The sequence below is a fragment of the Ovis canadensis genome, chromosome 19 (assembly GCF_042477335.2).
Source record: "Ovis canadensis isolate MfBH-ARS-UI-01 breed Bighorn chromosome 19, ARS-UI_OviCan_v2, whole genome shotgun sequence".
In the NCBI taxonomy this organism is placed as follows: Eukaryota; Metazoa; Chordata; class Mammalia; order Artiodactyla; family Bovidae; genus Ovis; species Ovis canadensis.
Genome location: NC_091263.1, coordinates 45,134,391 through 45,156,563, shown reverse-complemented (window position 1 = coordinate 45,156,563; position 22,173 = coordinate 45,134,391). Strand labels below are relative to the sequence as shown.

At 40.1% G+C, this 22,173-nt stretch overlaps 2 protein-coding genes across 5 annotated transcripts in view; both read right to left on the bottom strand.

Annotated features, from left to right (window-relative positions):
- The window catches only part of FOXP1 (forkhead box P1), a 622,410-nt gene that overhangs the window by 230,097 nt on the left and 370,140 nt on the right, over positions 1-22,173 (bottom strand). For all 4 annotated transcript variants that reach the window (XR_011250843.1, XM_069561641.1, XM_069561643.1 and 1 more), the window contains one exon: positions 10,629-10,816. Coding sequence is in view for 3 of the 4 variants with exons in the window: in XM_069561641.1 (XP_069417742.1) it covers positions 10,629-10,805 (177 nt within the window). In the remaining variant the exon portion in view is untranslated. The remainder of the gene's footprint in view (positions 1-10,628; positions 10,817-22,173) is intronic.
- The window catches only part of EIF4E3 (eukaryotic translation initiation factor 4E family member 3), a 524,749-nt gene continuing 512,246 nt past the window's right edge, over positions 9,671-22,173 (bottom strand). Inside the window, exon 14 of the transcript XR_011250848.1 lies at positions 9,671-10,816. The gene's annotated coding sequence lies outside the window, so the exon portion shown is untranslated. The remainder of the gene's footprint in view (positions 10,817-22,173) is intronic.

Below are 22,173 nucleotides of genomic sequence, written 5' to 3'. Positions count from 1 at the left end.
CAGCCACAAACAAGAGAAAAAAGGGAAATATGGGGCTTTTCTGGTGGCTCAGTGATAAAGAACCCGCCTGCCAAAGCAGGAGACGTGGGTTCAAGCCATGATTTCGGAAGATGCCACATGCCACAGAGCAAGTAAGCCCGTTCACCATAACTACCGAGCCTGTGCTTCAGAGCCTGGGAGCTGCAACTACGGAAGCCTGCAGGCCTTCGAGCCCGTGCTCCACAACAAGAGAAGCCACTGCACTGAGAAGCCTGTGTACCACAACCAGAGAACAAGCCCCACTCACACAACTAGAGAAAAGCCCATGTACCATCAAAGACCCAGCACAGCCAAAAATAAGAAAAAAAAGTGTTTTTAAAGGGGGGTGGGGATGGCTGTGTTCCAATTTTAAAAATCTTTATTTCAAAGAGGAGAAAGCAGGCCAGACTTGTAGGATTTGGCCTTCTGCCTTAGCTCACCAATCCTCAGTATGGCCTGCCAGCTCAACACACTGCCTTTTACCTAGAATTTACCAATAAAGGTACTGACTGAAAGGCTGAGAAACAAGTTTGAAATAATTCCAGAATGCAATCCTGCAAATTATAATTGTGAATCACTACATTATAGAATATCCCCTTGACAATAATAATGGGGAATATCACATCCCCAGCTGATGCACACTGCCTCCCCTCTTATGACATGCTAATGGTACAGTGTATCTATACATAAATGTGCATAGCATATCCAGGAAATACACTACACAGACTTGTGTAAGACAAGTGCAAATCTAATGGGATAAACCAGCAGGTTAGGATAAAAGTGCACGCTGCCAAGGCATTTTCACTTAGAACCTTGGCAGGTTGGATTTCTATCACGGGGAAATGGAAATATCACTATGAAGAAGGGAAAAAATGAGGCAAGGTAAGCAATACTATCACAGTATTATTTATCATGCACATTAGGGCCAAAAATAGGAAAGAATGAACATTATGTCATTCTCTCCCAGTCTTTAACCTTGAAAAGGGTGTTGAGTTCATAGAGAGCGTAACAAGAGTCAATACAAGAGGCTATGAAAATGCAGCTACTTCTTCCTGTGCTACCCTGAAAAATTAACACGCTCATTACAACAATAAAAGGCCACTTTCGCCCTGTTCTAGGAAGTTACATTCCATTTTATTAAATTTTTCCAAAATTCTTTCTTCCTTTGACTCTAAGCGGCCTGGCTCTGCTGCTGAGAAGCAAAAGACATTTTACGCACAATTTTCCTCTACTAGAAAGAGGTATATTGTGCCCTTCAGTGAACATAAAATTGATATTATCATCTCTTAGTTTATATCTCACTACTTAACCTTCAGATTAAAAGTTATTGGATTTGAATGACTAAGAAGACATCATGTCACCTTCCCTTCAATGTGGAGAGAGGGGTGTTGGGGGCAAGAAAAGGTACAATGTTAAAAATACCAATTTAGATCAGGTGACACTTTGCCTTTTTTGACAAGCAACCGTGATACTGACAATTACATATGGTTGCCTGGATCAGAAAGTGTGTAATAAACAGTCTGCTTTAGGAAACTTTGCGGAAGACCAACCTGCATCAAGAAACTCATTTCATTTTGGGTAAAGAAGGTACAGTCTAAAAACAGGGATAAAAGTGAATTCAGAGAGAACCTTAGGGTTATCAACTTCACAAAATAAAAAAATTTAACCCCTCCAAAGCCAGTAATTGCACCGTTTATGCAGAAGATACTGGAAAATACTCTCTCAGGAAAGATTAAAGGGAAAGAACTTCCTTCCCTCCAACCATCTCTATGCAGGGCTCAGTGTCAACTCATAGACAAGGCTTGCTCCCCCTTAGCTGTTGAATCTATACCCCCTAAATGGGTTTTTCAATAGCACCAGCTGTTTAATAATTACAGATTGTATTTTTCCAACAAAGGAAACACAACAGGTACCCCCTTTACCTTAAAACAAAAATATTTTTCATTCTAAGAAGCCTGTGTCAATATGAGACACTTTATCAAAGATCTAACTCGGTAGTTTTGTTCTCTAAGAGAGATAAGCACATTCCCTGATCAATAGGAACATAAGCAGTTTATCAGCACTTCCCATGTGACTTCTGGAAGATATACTCATTAGAAAATGGCATAGGCTAAAGGGAAAATATTTGATAATTTTAATCTGAATAAACATATACAATCAAATAGTGAGACTGAGTGCCATAGGAGGGTGTCTTTTTTGTAAACAGCCTTTAAAGAGAGATTTTTCCAAAATAAACTCACTCTTTATATACAACTTATGTTTGTGCTTTCTTTATCATATCATAATAATTGATTAATGACGGGCAGAAAGGAGCTTGCCTTCTCCTCCCGCTGCCCTTCTCTCTCTTCATTCCACGGTGCACCATGCTGCCCGTCAGATCGGAAATCCTGAGTCACCCCTCGTAGTCCCACTCCTCGACACGCTCACATCTCCTGTTTTCAAAAGGTGCTACTGATTTGCCAGTTCACCCCCGAACCCCTTCTTGTGACCCAGGCCTTCCTTTCTCTTCCCATTTCATTCATTCACAGAGTCAGAGGACTGTGCGCCGCCCAGTACTGTGCTCTGTGCTGAGGAACAGCGAGGGACGAGAAAGGCTCATCCTTGCCCTCATGCGGCTGATCAGGGCTTCAACTGCAGGGAACAAGGCAGGGTCAGCAACACAGCAGCCTCGGGTTCAGCTAGGTGCTCTGTGACCTAAATGGACGGGATGGGTGCAGTGGGAATGGGAGGAAGGCTCAAGAGGGAGGGAATGCATGTATACATACAGCTCACTCACTCTGTTGTATAACAGAAAAAACACTCTAAGGCATTTATACTTCAATTTTTTTTAAAAAAAGCTACAAGAAAAAAAGATTGGGAAAAAAATCAAAAGAACAATGATACTTAGTGACGTGGAAATTACATAAAATTTGAATTTCAGTGTCTATAAATAAAGCTTTATTGCAACACACACACACAAAACCAAAAAACCAAACCAAACCAAAAAAAAACCATGGCGCCCTCAATGACATGAGGGAGGGTTAGTGTCCCATTCCTAAATCCAGGACCAACAGCAATGGCCTTGTCACTACTATTCATCTTTCCTGAGTCTCTTTCCTGCCACGCCAGGCCCAACTTTCTTTTTTACCGTCAGTCCTCCTCTTGTACAGCCTTCCTTTCAGCTGGGAAACCTCCCCTGGCTTAGAAACTCAACTTTCACAAAAACTGAACTCAATTTACCTTCTAACCACCTTATCACTCTCAGGCTTACTCATCAGGCTCCAACCAAATAAACTCCCAAGTTACTCTCCCCTGCTTCCCTAGCACCTCACACATGCGTGGTCCTCACATTTCCTTACACATAGGCGTGGCATCATAACGATTAAATGAAAACAGAAGAATAAATAACTGCAAGAAATCGAAAGCTAAGAAAGAAGGTTAGTAGTCCATTTAGTAGCGACCTGGACCAAAACTGAGTCCAGGCCAGTATGTGAAACTCTCTTCAGTAAATTTTCTTGTGAGAGAAGGGGGAAAAATCGTTTTATTTCCACAAACCAAATCAAACACAGTATTTAGCAAAGAGTCTCTGGAATGTTACAAGTAACACTTCATAATTACAATAGATTTGAGTTCAAAGACCAAGTGATGAAAAGAAACTTTCTAATACAGGGTTCAGTTCCCTATATAAACTTCCTTTCTGCTGCTCCATCCACCACTTGCATTTATATTGCTCTTCTACTTTGTCATAAAAGCAGTCACCTTCTAACCCTTTTTATCAAGCAATCTATGCACTAGCTAAAAGTACACTAGACTCCATCAGGCGAGCTATAGGTTTACATTACACAAACATACCAATTCTGCCTGTTCAGCACTAGTTGTCAATAAAGGCAGCCACTTGCAAAGCAGCAAAGTAGGTTACTTGCCTTCAGAGAACAGATAGGAGCCTGCCAGTTTTGCAAAACAAACTCTCTGCAATCACCAAAGCTAATCTGTCAACAAATTACCATTAAAGTCATTCCTCCTGAAAGTTCAAAAAAGAGATTTCTGACTAAGCAAGAGATAGGGAGTATTTTTTTTTTTTAAGCTCACAGGTCAGGACTGAAAATTACCTTCTCAAAGTAGCAATGCTTTTGCTTCAAGTCAAGAGGGTACACTTCACTCATAATGAGAAGCAGCATCTGGGTTTCTATTACCACGCTCTCTTATGTACATGACACTTCCCCCCCCCTCCCCGTTTCCTGGTCCATCTTAATTTTCAATGGAGAGATTAATGACACACAACTGCTGTTCAGAAATTAGAACGTGAAAGAACTTCATACAAGGTTCAAAGTCTGCATTACATAAATCTTTGACAACAATATTTAGATGGAAGGCAGGTCTAAACAACAGAGGAGAGAACTAAATTTAGCGTTCAGGGTGAAAGATGCCTTTTCCAGAAATAGCCACAAAAGGAGTTGAGAAAAAGTATAAGTTTGCTATTGTGTGCCTGCCTTTTTTCTTTATTTGTCAGAATTATCTGAATTCCTGTCTCAGTTTCATTTTAATCTGTTTGGTTTTTGCTAACATTTTGGTGGCACTGATTCCTATAAAATATATTTGACCATCAATATGTTCTATAATATTTGAACTCTACCTTGTATCTGCAAAGAGTCTATCTGAACAGAGCAATTCCTTTGAAATTTCTTAATTTTATGATTTAAAATTATAGCTTGGGTCTTTGCCCACTAGTGAAGGAAGGTGCCGGCTCTTATCACAGTCCCTAGGCCCATGAGGGCATTTAATAAATGAGTAACCTCAAGACTTCCCTGGTGGTCCAGTGGTTAAGACTTCACCTTCCAATGCAAGGGGTACAGGTCTGATCCCGGGTCAGGAAGTTATGATCCCACATGCCTCACAGCCACAAAAAATCAGAACATAAAACAGAAGCAATATCTTAACAAATTCAATAAAGACTTTAAAAGTGGGCATCAAAAAGAAAAAAATGGGCATCAAAAAATCTTCAAAAAATATGAATAATCTCTTTTGTACTTTATTCTGAAAGTACAGAAAGGACACAGAAAGTCCTCTTAGGACACAGATACGCTGAACCTATTTACCCTTCCAACGGCATCCAAAGACCCTCCCTTTTCAGACACAGTCCCTGCCTGCTATGGGAAAGTCCACTTGAGAGGATTCAGTAGAAAGTTAATAAGAAATCATTTTCGAAGAAAAAAACAATGACAAGGCCGAACTGGCTACTGATAGTTCATCTTTGCATCTACAGATCTATACCTAATCATCTAGGCTTCTCTCTGTAGAAGTGGAAACAAGGCCAAAGATGAACAGTGGCATTTAACACAGCCCTGCAGAGGAAGATAGGGAAGAACAAGAAACTAAGGGAGGCTCCCTTTAATACGCGCTTGCTGCCCATCCAAACGACTGAGCGACTTCACTTTCACTTTTCACTTTCGTGCATTGGAGAAGGAGACGGCAACCCACTCCAGTGTTCTTGCCTGGAGAATCCCAGGGACGGGGGAGCCTGGTGGGCTGCCATCTATGGGGTCACACAGAGTGGACGCGACTGAAGCGACTTAGCAGCAGCAGCAGCCCATCCAAACACTGACAGCTACTTCTTCCAGGCAGCGTTTACTACAGAGGCAGTTACAATTTGAAACACCGGTAGGACATTCTTCCAGTTCTGTTTAATACCCACCCACTAGTAACTTCAGTAACAAACACCAGAGGAAGGGACTCATTCTTCCACCCTGATAAGAAAGAGAGTTTCTGAGTGTCTCTGGCCCTCTGTGATGACTAACGACTGTAATGACTAATTTTACTTCCTTCAAAGGCTCAGTGGCAAAATTCAACCCAATGGATCCTCCTCTTTTTCTTCCATGATCTTGCAGAAGCTCCTTGTCCTTTCTACTTTTTACCTCCTTAATAGTCACCGAATGTTTCTCTTTTTCTTTTACATTATTAATGTGAAACATGTACCTTAAACCGAATGTCAAAGAAGCTATATGAAGTTAATATATCACTTAGCCACAACTCCAAATAATATAGTTTTGAATTCCACATATAGTTCATCTTATTTAAATGTCCTTCTCACAGACTACTTCTATAAACTGCCCTTCTCATATAAAATGATAACTACTAAAAACTCTAGCAACCAAAGCTCTCCCTACATTGATTTGTAGACAATTAAAGTGCCAGGTGGTACCCTCCCCCTAAAAAGGAAAAAAACCATCATTAAATGGAATGTGGTTAAGAAATCACTGTTTTATTTAACAGCTATTCATTTTTATTGAATAAACATTTTCTAGTATGCATTCTGTTAATTGACCTGACAGCATATGCTGTATATGGAGAAACTTCTAAACATTATGCTCTATGTAATATGCTTATCTGAAAAAGCTCTCATTTGCAGCAATATGGAAATAAAATTCTGCTTTCTAAAATTCAAGACTTTTAAAATGCATTAATCCACACAGTTTGTGAAATTGCTCTGGACATTTTAAAATCCTTCCTTTAAGGGGAAAAAAAAAAAAAAACTTTAGTAACTGGTAATAGTATTTGTTGCTGAGTTTCATAATGGAATAGTCAGTATCCAGTAGAGAACTTTTACAGACCTGGAAATGGGGCAGGCATAATAGGAAATAAAAAGCAGTGATGGAATTGGGTAAAGAATTATTCAAGAGCTAAAAGAAAATGTTCAGAAACTCTATCAAATTATATTATTAGAAAACTATTGTTATAATAGTTTCATGGTCCAGATATAAGTAGAGTTGAAGCATTACAGAACAATACATTTAGTTTTAAGGAAGGGAGCCAGTTTGTGAGTGTGTGGGTGGCCTTCTCCAGCTAATGGTAGCCCCTCTCCTTGGCTGATGGCTTCTGAGTGATGATGGCAATGTCCAGACCAGAATCACCAACTCCATTGCCTAGAGGGCACAAGTCAGCCAAGGTACTGGGTGGGGACTCAGGCCGACTGCAGGGCTACGGGCTCCTTGACTTAGTAACAATTCATCTCCCAACAATGGTTACCCTTGTAGGAATACTGCCCGTGGTTACCAGATCGGATTTTTCAAGAGAAAATGGAAAAGCCAGATTTCCCCCATTTCTCTAGGCTGTCAACAACATAATTAAAAAACAGCAACAGCAATTCTGTCTGGACCCAATTTAGCCAATCTACAGACCAAACCCAGAACAGAAGCCACTCACTCCACAGTGAATCTTCGTGAAAGCTCTCCATTCTGAAAGGGCACTTGTTCTCATTCGTAATTATCTTTGGTAACATGGATCAAAGGTGGAAAGGCTTGCAATTTGTTTATTTTAAATCTTGGCAGTAGGTAAAAATTCTCCCTATACTGTCAATGATTGCACTGGAGCAACTGGAAAATCCTAGAACATTCAGTTTCATACACAGCATAATTAACTCATTTTTATACCAAGCCTTTTAAGCCAGATCTTTTTGTTCCATGGACTTCTAACATATTTTACAGTTCTAATTCTCTTCCAGTGTCCTACATTAATCAAAGCTGTAACCCCTGTTGTCTTTGTACTACAGAATCAGAATGTGCCCCTGGCGAGGAATGGGGGAAAAGTCAACAGGAATTAAATTTCAGTGCAACTGTTTACTCAACTGTGGCCTGCAGTTATTGAAATTTTATCCGTGGTTTTGTGTGACTACCGCAGTAATGAATTCAGCATGGCTGTGATTTTCTCACTGCTGGTATTCTCACTTCAAGTAAAAACCTGTAGAATAAGAATGACGAAAACAACCCATGTCCATCACGTTGACGTTCAGATAACTACAAACTGTTTAAATGTTGCAGTTTCAGTCTGGAAGACAACTGATAAAACGACTCCCATAAAACTTTCTGAATGCTATCTTTTTTTCTTATTTCATCTACAGATTTTCTTTCCCCCTAACAACCTGTTAAGCGCCTCATCGTACACTTAAGGAAGTCACACAGCTGTCAGTTGTTTTATTTTAAAAGACTCAAAAGGCCTGCCAACCACAATATATGGAGTTTCAGGCACAATGATAGACCCAACTGCTTTCTTCCTTCCCAAAACATATCAGAGGCAATTAGAAATAAAATTGTTATAAAAATATTAAAAGCACTTTGAAGTACAATCAAAAGGTATTGACCTGTATATCAATTACCCAAACAACATATTCTCTAAAAAGTGGTCAGAACCAAGATAAAAGAGGGGAGACATGAATAACTAATTTTGCAGCTGATGGTTTTCAAGGAAGATGCTGTTAAAATGTACATATACATGAGCAAAATAATTCAGAAAAACAAATATTGTATATTAATGTATATATATGGTATCTAGGAAAATGGTACTGATGAATCTGTTTGCAGGGCAAACAGATGCAGATGTAAAGAATGGACTCATGGGGACAGCGGGAGAGAGACACGGCGGGATGAACTGAGAAAGCAGAATTGACCTATATGCACTATCATGGGTAAAACAGAAGTGAGTGGGAAGCTGCTGTGAACACAGAAGCCCAGCCTGGTGCTCTGCGACGACCCAGAGGGGTGGGATGGGGTGAGGGTGGGAGCGAGAGACTCAAGAGGAAGGGGTGTGCTTAGAGTTATGACTGCATCACGCTGTGGTATAGCAGAAACCAATACACTGTTGTAAAGCAATTAATTATCTTCCAATTAAAAAATAAACTAATTTTTTTTAAAAAAATGAATGTATATTACCTTCTTCTGTGAGGTCAACTTGTAAAAAAATGAATGTAAATTACCTTCTTCTGTGAGGTCGACTTGTGGTTGCTGTTATGTGTCTGTGTGTGTCTGTGTGTGTGTGGCATAAAAGTAAAATTTTTGGCTGGCTTATGACTTTGAGATAGTGGATGATTTTCAGCTCTTTAAATAAAAATCAGAAGACATTAATTTCCCATTTATCCAACTGACATGCTCTAAATACTAATTACTCTGTGTTCATACCACATCAGGCCATGGGGTCACAAAGAGCCGGACACAACTGAAGTGACTCAGCATGCCCTTGCGTATACCACATCAGTCAATAGCCCCACTTCAGCTGCTCCGTAAAGAAACAGTTGATCTTGGCCTCTGTTTGGTACGGGCACAGAAAATGGCAAACCAAATTACCAACTTATTTCCAATATAACCACAAATATCTGAGAATATCACATGAACAAATACACACACAAATACATGGATCCCTTTCTACCACTGATAGGTCTTGTCACCAGTGTCACTGGTTAGCATTTGGCCATTTGCTACTGCAAATACCCCAAGTTTACGCACAGTCTACATCACCAATCCCAGCTGATGGGATGCCCAGGAAGCAGGCACTATCGAGTGTGAGCTGCCACTAAAAGAGAGATCAAATCCCTTCAAGGCTCTTTCTCTCTTTTCTATTTTTCCCCACAGATTTCACTGTCTCAGGCTGGTACCAACACTTTCTGACAGACTAACAAGCTAATGACTCCTTATTGGTAAAAATTCTTAGAAAGGAGAAAATAATACATGTTTTAGAGACCGCTAAATGCTATATCCCCAAAACAGGAAGGGACTGCCTTAGTTCCTCTGCTATAGATTCCAAGAAAATGGTTTGAGAAAAGGTTTGCATTTTTCCTTCCTTCCCCCAACCCCCAACAATATGTTTCATTCAGAAAGGGCCAAAGATTTACCATTCTTTTTTCACCTTTTTTTTCCAAATTACGTTGTATTTAATAAATGAATCAAACACTAAAATTCAACAAAAATCATTCATGATCATTAACAAAAATGTACACTATTTCCTAATTTCAAGAGAGGCTGTGAAAACAATGCTTATTTTCAAGCAAATGCTATTTACTTACTTGAATTTGCATCAACACTTTGGCCAACCAGTAACATTCACCTTGTCACACCCTTTGCCATTTGTAAACAGTTTACCAGTCAATCACAGTTACCCATATAAATGCCTACAAAGGATACAACAAGAATGAATATGTCCCAACTTGTGATCATTTGGGGTAGCCACCAAAAAGGGATACTTTAAAACAGTAGTAAGATTTAGTCACATACCAACTGCTATTTGGATATAAGAAACATTTCTAAGTGGCCTATCTCCCTAAACTGTGAGTAACAGCAAGCAATTTCTTACACCAATGCCTGCATTATTGATGTCTTGATATCTAACCAATTTTGCTTGGGTATTTCTCCTTATTCCTACTTTCCTTGCTTACAGCCCTTGTTTCTCCTGTATTCTTGACCCCTTATTTGTTTCCTTCTTCCTAAGGCTTAATAAATCTATTTATTGTTTTTTTTCTTAAACTCAAGCATTAGGAACCATTCCTCCAAAGATTTGTTTTATTCCAAGCAGTTAAACTTTAGGCTGGCACATTAGGGGCTCCAAGGAAGTGGCCAGAGGTCCACCCAATCTCACTTTCAACAACCATTCCCCAAGACAGAGAGGCCTCCCAAGACTGAAATGACAAAAGCTTGAGAATTTGTTTCTTAAAGCCAATGGCTGGGGCCCCGGCGCACTAGTGGCTTAAAAGATGCTGCGTACAGTCAGACAGCCGGCTGAGTATCAGACGGTCACAGTGGTCAAGTGTGTGGTGAAACAGCAGCCTCTGCACCCACCTCCCTCCACAGCCCGACTTCAGCGCACAGTACCTGCTGCTGCTGCTGCACGTGGGCCAGATCGGCCGTCCCCACGTCCACGGCCGGCGTCTCCCCGTTGGACCGCCCTTCCCGAAGACTGCCGCACTCTAATAAGTGGTTGCCGCCGCTAGACCCATTCTGGATGGCTGAACCGTTACTTTTTGTCTCAGTCCCAGATTCTTGCATCATGACTCAAAAACCTGATTTGCAGGAGGGAGCCAGGGAGAAAGAAAAAAGCAGCTGTTAGCACAGTTGTTGTACATAAGGAGAAGGGCCCTGCCTTCCATGTTGCCAAAATCTGTAAACAGTTGTCATTTTCTTTCACTCAACTTATCCCTTATTAGTGGTCCAACAGTCTAGTTTCTGAAGATGGAACTGCTGGTCCAAATTCAAGTTTTAAAGGATCCACTGTATAGCACAGGGAACTCTACCTATATTTTCTAATAGCTTCTATGGGAAAACAATCTGAAAAAGAACAGGTATATGTACATGTACAAGTGAATGACTTTGCTGTACACCTGAACTAACACAACACTGCTAAACAACTATACTCTAATATAAAATAGAAATTAAAAACTGTAAAAGAAAAGCAAATTCAACTTTTAGTAGTATTATTCTATGTATGCTATCGTTTTCCTCAGAAAAAAAATAACATTGTCAAATGAACTTAGAATTTATGGTTAAATTCCTGTGATTTATCTGGATGTTTTGCTCAAAAACCAGTAAGTCATTTCATTCAGTGTATTAGGTGTAACATTTAATTTTAGTATGTGTAGGCTCTGTATGATGTATTACACTCTTAAAGAAGTATTTTCCAAATGTAGTCTATCAGCAGATAACGCACCTTAGCAAGAGGCCTCCTGAGGTATTAATTCATTACCCTTACAGTCAAAACCCCAAAAGTGCTCTAAAGATTTGCACTCCCTGGCATCATTCAAGTATTGGAACTTTTCAAAACTGGCCATTCCAATAAGATAGGCTACTTTGAGAGAGGGAGTGGGGAGTCGCAACTTTTCAGAGGCTAAATAAATGGACTCTTGTCTTTGTCTTATGGTTAAAATTGTCCTGAGAAGTCCCATTCAGAGTTACGTGTTTCTCATACTGAATGCCTAACGTCTGGTCTGGTTTAAAGTGTGAAAGGTCTAGGCCCTCTTATGCTTATTTTGGAGAAAATGTTGCCTAGGCAGATTAATAAAAAAAAATTCTGAATTTGAAAGTGTAAAGCGCAAGTTGCTCAGTCGTTTCCGACTCTTTGCGACCCCATGGACTATACACGTCCATGGAATTCTCCAGGCCAGAATACTGGAGTGGGTAGCCTTTTCCTTCTCCAGGGGAATCTTCCCAACCCAGGGATCAAACCCTAGGTCTCTCACGTTGCAGGCAGATTCTTTACCAGCTGAGCCACAAGGGAAGCCTGAATTGGAAAGTACTAAACATAAAAAAATCTTTAAAATATATATACACAGGATTGCATAAAAGATTATTATAGTAATCCCCTCTTTATCCACAGGGGATACATTCCAAGATCCCGAGTGGATGACTACTGAACCCTATATACACTGTGTTTTCTCCTATACATACATACCTAAGGTAAAGTTTAATTTCTAAATAAGAGATTAATGGTGATAACTAAATAAAAGAACAATTATAACAATATACTAGCGTGAAAGTTATGTGAGGAGGTCTGTCTCAAAATATCTTGCTGGACATATTTAATGCCTTTTCCAGCTTAAATAAGCACTTTTCAGACACTATGATCACAACTTCTGCTGTTCAAAGGACAAGAGCAAAACCAGTATGCCCTTCTTTTTTCTTCGTCACAGATTCATGGATAGAAGATTGGTTCTTCACCGCATGATTTTTTTCCTTCCTTACTGAGAACTTTCCCTTTTCCCTTAAAGGAAGCACTTTATGGCTCCTCTTTGGCACATCCGAAGTACCAGCATCACTAGTCTTGATGCTTGAACACTAGCACTTGAACATGAGCCCTGTGATACCTGGACACAACTGAGATGGCTACTGAATGGAAAATGGGTGGGAAACGCTAGGCAAAGGGATGATTCCAGTCCTGGGGAACTCGGAGCAGGATGGTGAGATTTCATTTCGCTGAGAATGGCGTGGAATCTAAAACTTAAGAATTGCTTCTTTCTGGAATTTTCCATTTAATATTGTCAGACTGAGGAAAACAAACCTCAGAGAGTGAAGCTGTGGATTTGGGGGGCAGGGGGACTACTGAAGACAAAATTCAGTCTGACGTCAGAGTTCTTCGCTACGTGTTTTTTAAAGCTGAGGTAAAGAAAGGGCGAAACAATGAACATTTCAGGGTCACACTCCAGGCTGAGAGGCCAGACACAAACAATTATCACTGAAGGGAGATGATAATTCAAACATCCAAGCTAAGGAATGCCCCAATAATTAAGACTACTGGGAAATACCAACCTTAGATAAAAGGGCAGAAAACTTTTACACAAATTGATTCAAATCACGGATGACACATATACACAAAGTGTTACAGATTTCTGCCCCGCAGATGAAATACGTGACAACACGCAAATTTAAACACTCTAGGCATCTTTATAGGAGGGTGTCTTCCTGTAAGACATTGCTTTAAGTCTGTTCTATACTCATACAAAAACAACTGGGAAAATTAAGAACAGAAAAATCCGTATCTTTTTTCCTTTCCATGCATAGTATCATCCAATGTAATGACAAATTTCATAAACCCAGAAGACATATATACACACACACATTAAAGTTAATCCAATTCTGAACTGGATTAAGAATGGCATTTTTTGTGAACAGGTGGAAAACAAACTCAGACACAACAGCTGATTCACTCTTGTCTCTTTAGATCAGATATTTCAGTGACTATAGTCCTTTGAAAATTGCATTCATATCTCACTGTCTGCAGAGTGAAGAATCTACCAAAAAAGAACTAAAACTTTAAGATGCAAGAACCAGGCAAAGCAAGTATCTAGTTCATCACCAAAAAAACACACCAGATTTCTGAAACGTAGGTATTTTTTTGTCCCCCAGCATTTTAGTTTCTCTGTCATAAACTTTCCCACGTGTACAGAAGCTAAGGAAAAAAAAAAAGTGTTTAAGGAAATAGTCGTTTTAGTACTAAGCAAGGAAACCCATTTAGGTTTTAGGGTATGTCACAAGCATATCTAAACAAAAAAGGAAAAAAAAATGTTTTTAACCTTCCAGAAAGCCTGTCCATATCAGGGGTTTCCCACTCCACAAAGACAATGCTTTTGTCTATACCTAAACTCTATACCTGCCCTCAGAATGGGATGTATTTAGCCAAATAGCCCGTCCTCAGGAAGCAGTGCTACAGGTAAAATACGGCTTTCAAGTCACGTTGACCGCTGGGCTCCCAGATCTGAAGACAAGTGTCAAAGAGACTGACCCAGCTCCCTTTTCCTGGGTTTGACAACACCGTGGTGGGTGGAGTCAGAATAATATCCAACGCACAATCTGATGAGAAGGTTTGCTCCATGCAGTTCCACAGAAGACTGCCAAGTCCTCCAGCACAAGTTTCACAGGCATCAAGCCAAGCAGCTTGGCTTGGGGACTAGGTTTGTGAGAGTGCAGGCTTTGGGATCGAAATTGCATAAAGGATTATTTTGGTCCGAGGATGTCCTTAATTAGTCAAGTGCTAACAGTAGTATGTTGGTTGGAAGATTTAAACTTTGCTATAATCTCCCACACCAATCAGGAGAAAACAGGTTTTTTGAAAAGCACATGTGAAAAAATGAGGAGTGTCGATGTCTAAGAATGTTTCTAACAATATCTGGGCTGGCAGTTTTTTCTTTCTATGGAACGTTTCAAGCTATTTAATAAGGCTTTTCTATTTGTATCATATGCACAAACTACAAAGCCCTCTGATGTACTTTTCAAACACAGAAGTATTCTATGAGGGAGAAAAGGCTATTCCCATTTTATAGATAAGAAAACTAAACCTCAGCAAGTTAGGCAGACATGAACTTGTCCATTCCATAAAGGATGAGCAAATTTCCAATTTGCAAAGTCCTGCACTAGGTAGTGAATCAGGACATCTACACAAAGAAAATGGAGTCAAAACCCAAAAAGGCAACGACGAAGGTGGCAGGTAGACAAGGAAAAAACATCTGAAGTACAAAGCTAAAGGTGTCAGCATGCTAGCCAACCACTGTACTTGAGGTTTTTCTACTGAGTTTTACAATTTTAGACTCATCTAAAGCAAGTCACAGGAGAGGGATCTCTGTTCTCTGGCTTAGAATGCTGAGCTCTCTTCTTGGGTGCTTGTCACAAGCACCTAGTATGGGTGACCTCCGCCTCCTCTGGGACATCCTAGACAATGATCTGCTTTGCTCCATGACAAACTGAAAACAAGAAAGGACACACAGTCATCCAAAGAGCCTAAACAGGAACGGCATGGCACCTGAAGGGCATGGCAGTGCCAGGCCCCCTAACAAGTGCTTTCTCAAAAAACAAAAGCCAAACCTTCCTCCAGCCTTCTCTATGACTTCTCTGAAGGAGCTGGGCGTGTTTAAATCACATATGATCCATTCAACATAACCGCACAAAAGCTGATGCTACAATCGCACAGATGTCGGAAAGCTTACGAAAGCCAAAATGGCCCGCTTCTCATCTTACTTGGAAACATTACAGCGCTACTGATTTCAAAAGATCGATTTTTGTGCTGGAGGGACTTGTAGGAGGGATAAGAACTGAGTTTAGTGTGCTTATTTATTGTCGTTGCCAATAGAGCTGCTCTCTGGCAGTATTCTGGAAAATTCATAATGTCCAGGCCAATGTATTTATAGTAAATGAAGGCAATGCTTTCTTATTATGATTATTTCCTTGGTTACAGTGTTGATGCTGAAAATTTAAGGAAAATAAAACCCTTGTTATCATGCTTGTGAAAGATTTTAAGCTAACAAAAAGTTCAGTCTTGATTCCAGGGCAGTTAATTAAGGTTGACCAAGTCAGGCAGAAGTAAATTAACTTGGCTGATCAATTATTTATATGAAGCAGAATAAATGCCCTTAAAGAACTTGGTCGGTTCATGAAAGGATGTGTAAATTAAACTAAACATAGTTTTGTAAAATATATTTATATGTCTATGGGGAGAGGAGAAGAAAAGTTAACTGCAAGATCACTTTTTAGGATAATGATTAAGAGTGATTACACGGTCCTTCTCCCACTCCATCCCCTCCCTTTTCCACCTCCCCCCCCCAATATGCCCTCTTTCTCATTGTTCATCCATGTGTGAGGAAGGAAGGAAAATGGTATGCACTTTGAAGAGACAAGAGAGGCTTTGGAATAAAAGGAAGGATGGAAAGGTGAAATGAAGAAAGTGACGGAGGGAAGGAGGGCGAGGAGAACTCTACAAATGCACAAATGGAGAGATTATGTGAGTGGCTACACAAGCAGACCTCAGAGACACTGCAGGTTTGGTTCCAGACTATGGCAGGAAAACGAATATCTTAATAAAGCAAATATCACAGTGAAGTGAGTCACACACATTTTTTGGTTTCCCAGTGCATAGAAAAGGTATGTTTCTACTCTACTGTAGTGTATTAAGTGTACAATAGCATTGTGTCTGAAAAAAAAGTATTCTGTTAATAAAAATACTTTAATTAAAAACCTTTATTGCCGAAAAATGCTAACCACCATCTGAACCTTCAAGAAGTTGTAATCTTTATTGTTATAGTCATATAAAAAACCACTGATTACAGAGCACTTTAATAAGTATGGTAATAATTTTTAAAATTTGAAATACAGTAAGAATGACAAATTTGTGATACCAAGACACAAAGTGAGTAAAATCTACTGGGAAAAAATGGGGCTGAAAGACTTGTTGGATACAGGGTTGCCAAAAGCCTCCAATTTATAAACAGGAAAATGCAGTGTCTGTGAAGCACAGTGAGGTGAAGTGTAATAAAAGGAGGTTATGTCTGTATTTTCAAAATCTCGATCATGTGGCTCTGACCCAATTATCAGTTAGACTCCGCACAGGGTTTGTAGGTGAGTTAAAAAAGAGTGAGAGTCAGCCTAGTTCTTCTTCGAAAGAAGTACTCTTTAAAATCCTCACGTTGCAGCATGAAGATTCAAAATCCTTAACAATCATCTCCACATGGTTCAGGAAAGAAGAAATCATACCTGTTTGTATTAAGAAATAAAACCAACATACACTTTCAGGTCTCATTAGATAAATGAACTATTCCCTTTAAGTGTGTGAAGGATTTACTTCGCCACACTATACACACCAAGGAGTTTTAAGGTGTGGAGAAGGAAATGGCAACCCACTCCAGTATTCTTGCCTAGAGAATCTGATGGACGGAGGAGCTTGGTGGGCTACAGTCCACGGGTCGCAAAGAGTCGGACACGACTGAGCGACTTCAAATTTCAAAAAAGGGGAACTTACTCCCCATCATAGTTCAGTGGAGTGACCTGGGAAACTAACCCACCTGGTACTCTCACTTCCTTTCATTCAAGTCAGGGAATCAAATATCAAAAGCATCTAGATCTAGATGGAAGTCAGGGCCTCCATGTAGAAGAGGGGTCTACACTTCCCAGAGAGAGAGACACAAGCTTCCCAATCTTTCACCCTTTACCTGGGAAGATGCTACTGGGGCAGGTGGCAGTGAGGAGACACAGGGCCGGTGGAGTGGATTACAGGGAGCAAGTGAAGCAAGGGCATGATGGAAGGGCCACAGCTGGCTCCAAGACACGTACTGAATGACTGTCTCCAACTGGCAATCTCACAGCATACTCTCAAGGACAAAAGCAGGGGAGGAGGAGGAACTGGAGAACCGGACTGACCACAGCTGATTATTTTCTCATCTGACAGTACTTCCACAAACTGTCTTTGAACTCTTTAGACACACTTCTGTCCGTCCACTGACCCCACTAGCAGCAGTCCCATTTCATGGAACAACCATCCTAGAGCCAAGTTAAGGTAGAGAAGTCAGAGTGCTAACCATGCTGTGAAGGCACCATCTCCCAAAGCCAAATTTTCATAATTATAACAGAAAGGCGTAAATTTTCTAATGCATGGCAGTTCAAAAAGTAATCAAGGGAATGAGCCGGAGGGCTATTTTAATGTATGCAAAGCTAGTGACCCAGAGTAAATGGGAAGTAAGCCACAATGAATACAAAGTAATGCATACAGACTGAAGTCCTGGTCTGATGAGGGACGGCTAAAATTAACACCCAATTAATTTCCGAATTGACAAACAAATGAAACCCATAAATCTACTTTCTCATTAATTTTCTCGTGGTATAATTTAAAGCAGTAATATGAGGGCAAAAATTGAGCATTATCCATCATAAATATCAAAAAGATAGCACTGTAACACCATAAATTATGCATATTACCTGTTGTTAAAAATGATTTATGTATTATCAACTTTATCATGCACTGTACGCATCTACATCTATCTTTAAAAATCTGGAATTTCGTGTAGTACTTAACGAAGAAACAGTTAAGGAGCAATGAAGTGGTCAAAAGCATCTTTAAAAAAAAAACCAAGTGGCAACTTGGTCATATGGGAGCATCTAGGGTAAAACTGGAATATTCATCGGTTCCAGGTTAGTATGGAGAGAGAATATTATGCAGGTGATGGGCTGGGCCGCTCTGGGAGCAGAAATCAAGAAGCTCCAGGAACATCCCTCCTAGGAAGCACCGGCATTTGGAGACTAAAGGAGTTACTCCTCTCTCTGGCCTTCAAGAATGCAGGAGACACAGGGTTTGGTGTGAGAAGGAATGAGTACAGGCAACAATACGGCGGATGCATCTAGAGAGCCAGAATCCCTAACAGCAGGGATTCGGTGAAACGAGGAATTCAGGTCAGTTGGTGAGAAACTTGAGATGAAAATTCTGTTCATTGTTAACAGGAAATAATTAATAACAATAATACTGCAAATTTCTAATAACAGTAATGATATAGCTCTCTTAACCTTTATAGTGCAAAGGAGGGGGGAAAAAGAAATAGGAACTAGCTTTTACTTATCAAACTAGAAGCACTTTTATTTATCAATTAAATGGAAGAAAAAGCATTCCGATTAAAATGATTTCCTTCTGCACCTCTCCATCTCCATTTGTTTAATAAGAATTAAAAAGCACAAAATTCCTTTATCTCCAACTTGACTTTCAGACACGCCTTGAACATAATAGGAAACCAATATATAACTGCTGAATTTTTAACTGAACGATTACACAACAGAAAAATTCCAATCCAACCTCTCAATCAAATGAGATCAAGGGCCTGTAGTCACCACCTTTTATGTTGCTTCTTTTAAAATATTCTGCTTCCTGTACTCGGGAATGACTGTTTTGGAGTTCTAAAACTCAGAAAAGAACTTCAGCCATTAAACCATTTTAAGTCTTCACCGAAGTAAGACTGTCCCAGTTTGCTGAAAATGTAAAGATAATCAACCAATAAAAAACTACCAAAACCCATGGTGAACATGTAATACACATGAGGATAATTCAGAGGCCTGGAGATGGTAAATAACGGGATGTTTAATTTTCCCTGAGATTCATGATTCGGAAGAGTTAGTGGAATAAGGTTGAAATAAAGAGGAGAGTGAAAAAGTTGGCTTAAGGCTCAACATTCAGAAAACAAAGATCATGGCATCTGGTCCCATCACTTCATGGGAAGCAGATGGGGAAACAGTGGAAACAGTGTCAGACTTTATTTTGGGGGGTCCAAAATCACTGCAGATGGTGATTGCAGCCATGAAATTAAAAAGACACTTACTCCTTGGAAAGAAAGTTATGACCAACCTAGAGAGCGTATTAAAAAGCAGAGACATTACTTTGTCAACTAAGGTCGGTCTCATCAAGGCTATGGTTTTTCCAGTAGTCATGTATGGATGTGAGAGCTGGACTATAAAGAAAGCTGAGCATTGAAAAATTGATGCTTTTGAACTGTGGTGTTGGAGAAGACTCTTGAGAGTCCCTTGGACTGCAAGGAGATCCAACCAGTCCATTCTAAAGGAGATCAGTCCTAGGTATTCATTGGAAGTACTGATGCTAAAGCTGAAACTCCAGTACTTTGGCCACCTCATGCGAAGAGTTGACTCATTGGAAAAGACTCTGATGCTGGGAGGGGTTGGAGGCAGGAGGAGAAGGGGACGACAGAGGATGACATGGCTGGATGGCATCACCGACTCGATGGACATGAGTTTGAGTAAACTCTGGGAGTTGGTGATGGACAGGGAGGCCTGGTGTGCTGCAATTCATGGGGTCGCAAAGAGTCGGACGTGACTGACCGACTAAACTGAACTGAAAATGATGGTTTTAACAACAACAAATGATTTCCCTTTTCTACCAGGCTTTCTGTGTGAAGACAGGGGACTCCAGCCTTTCAAGGAAAAAGCATTTCTGAATTTCAATTCCAGGGTAGTAAAACTTTTCAGGGAAACTATAGATGCCTCAGTCTTGTGACTTGTCATAACTAAACCTTCCGGAACACTGTACTCTTTATATTAAGAAGACATCAAGAAGGGCAGATAACAACATGCCAACCTCTTAAAAGTTACAGATCTCTAATTCATATTTTTAGAGGTTCAGTGACCACTGGTCTTTTTTTCTGCTCTCTCCCAGTAGATGAGACTTTAGGTGCTGTAATCATAGCAACTGTGAGCAAAGTATAGAAGTGAGAAGTCGCTCCAGGAGACAGAAGTACAAAGGAGAATCCATACCCACTCCCTGGCATATTAATCCAGACAAGCTCAAATAATTAAACAGAGCAAAAAGGAGCCTTGCCAGTTCAGGACTAGGTTGTTTGCTTTGCCTCAAGGAAGCCTCTGAAGCTTAAGGTATGATGCCGCCAGGTGTTCCGGGGAGCTTAATTAAAATGCATTTTCATAGAACAAAACAGATTTTAAGTTTAAGAACTAACAAAGCCTACCAAACTTTAATCATTCGAACATTCAAACTGCTGCATTCTCAGAGCCTAATGGAATAAAGTGACCGACAACCAGGTCAGACTATATATTTTTTTCATTTCCATATTTTATATAGCGGAATCTACACAGAGTTGGATACCTAACAGCAATTAAAGACCAGCGTGTTCGATGACACACTTCACGTATCCCCCATTTCTCCTGCAGCACCTAACCGCTCTGGTGGCCACAGTGGACAATAAGCTCACAGCAATCATGGCAGCTTTGTGAGTGCCGACCATCAGAACTCTGTTGCTTGCATTTCTCTGTTGTGTGAAATGGACAATTATTTAATTTTATCCTTCAAAAACTCCACCTATGCATGTATATCTTTCTCCTACCAAAGCTACTCTCACAGAGAGATTAGCAGGCTTTTGCTGACATAAAAGACCACCATTTCTTGAAGGTCATGACCCCCTCAGCCTCCACCCTCAACCCAGTCTGTGGTGTATCCTTGTAATTTACAGCAAACGCTAACAGGCCCTGCCCAGTGTTGAAACAGAGGCAAAGTCAGAAACAGCAACAAACAGTGATTTAAAAAACAAAAACAAAGATGATGTGAGCTGAGTTTTTCTATTGTTTGCAAAATAGGACAAAGGACAGGCTTCTGTTGTGGTTGCCAGTGTCCTAGAGTCACTCACACTCACACACACACACACACACACACATCACAGACACCTCAAGCTGAATAGAGAGATACAAGGTCTGCTTTACTTAACAAGAAATGATACAAGCATAAATGCATTTTAAAGTGAGGCAGGTAAGTGTAACAGAGAACCACAATACTAGCTTTTAAAAATATTATCACTGATACTAACTGTATGCTGTCCTCTCAGTATGTCTTTATAGTACAGGGAATTATTCAGAACATAGTAAACTAAAAGTTAGTCTTCTTCTTTCAAACTTGTAGTATAGGCATCACAGAGGATCCATATGGAGCCCACAGGACAACACACAACACATAAAAATACAAAACTCAAGGATTGTACCTTTCAAAGGTGACTGCCTTGTTCATAGCACTAGACTTTTTCTCCTAGACCTTCTAAGTCCTTGTTTGTTCCACAAAGAGTTTTCTAGTCATCTGATGTTCTATTACTGAGCTAGTGGCCTTTCAGGAGAGCTCTCTCCCTTCTGAAAAAAAGCAAACAACTGCATAGATATCATTACACTAAGGAAATCTCTTAGAAAAACCAAACAACTCGCTAATCTCTCCAGCCCCTTCATCCAAGCAAAAGATAAGAAAAGCAAACCTAAGTCTGTTTCAACCACATTCCAGGGACAAGTTCCCCTTTTCTTTCTTTATCAAAATTCTAGCATGTAAGTTTTTTTTTTTTAATGTGTGTGTGTTTTTAAAAACAGACCTTGCAGGATAAACTGCTGCTCACACCCGCAAACAAAGCAATATTTGTTTAATAACGATTGCTACCATGGGTACAGTAAACAAGGGGCCCAGCATTTGTGTTTATGAACAAACACATCATCTTACAAGAGTAATTTAACATTAACCAGGTGGAATAATCAACAGATTTCATAGGTGACACCAGGGGCAGGGCTAATGTAAACAGAGCTGGGGAGGAGAGAGGGGCCACTCTCTGGGAATCAAGGTCGAGGTAAA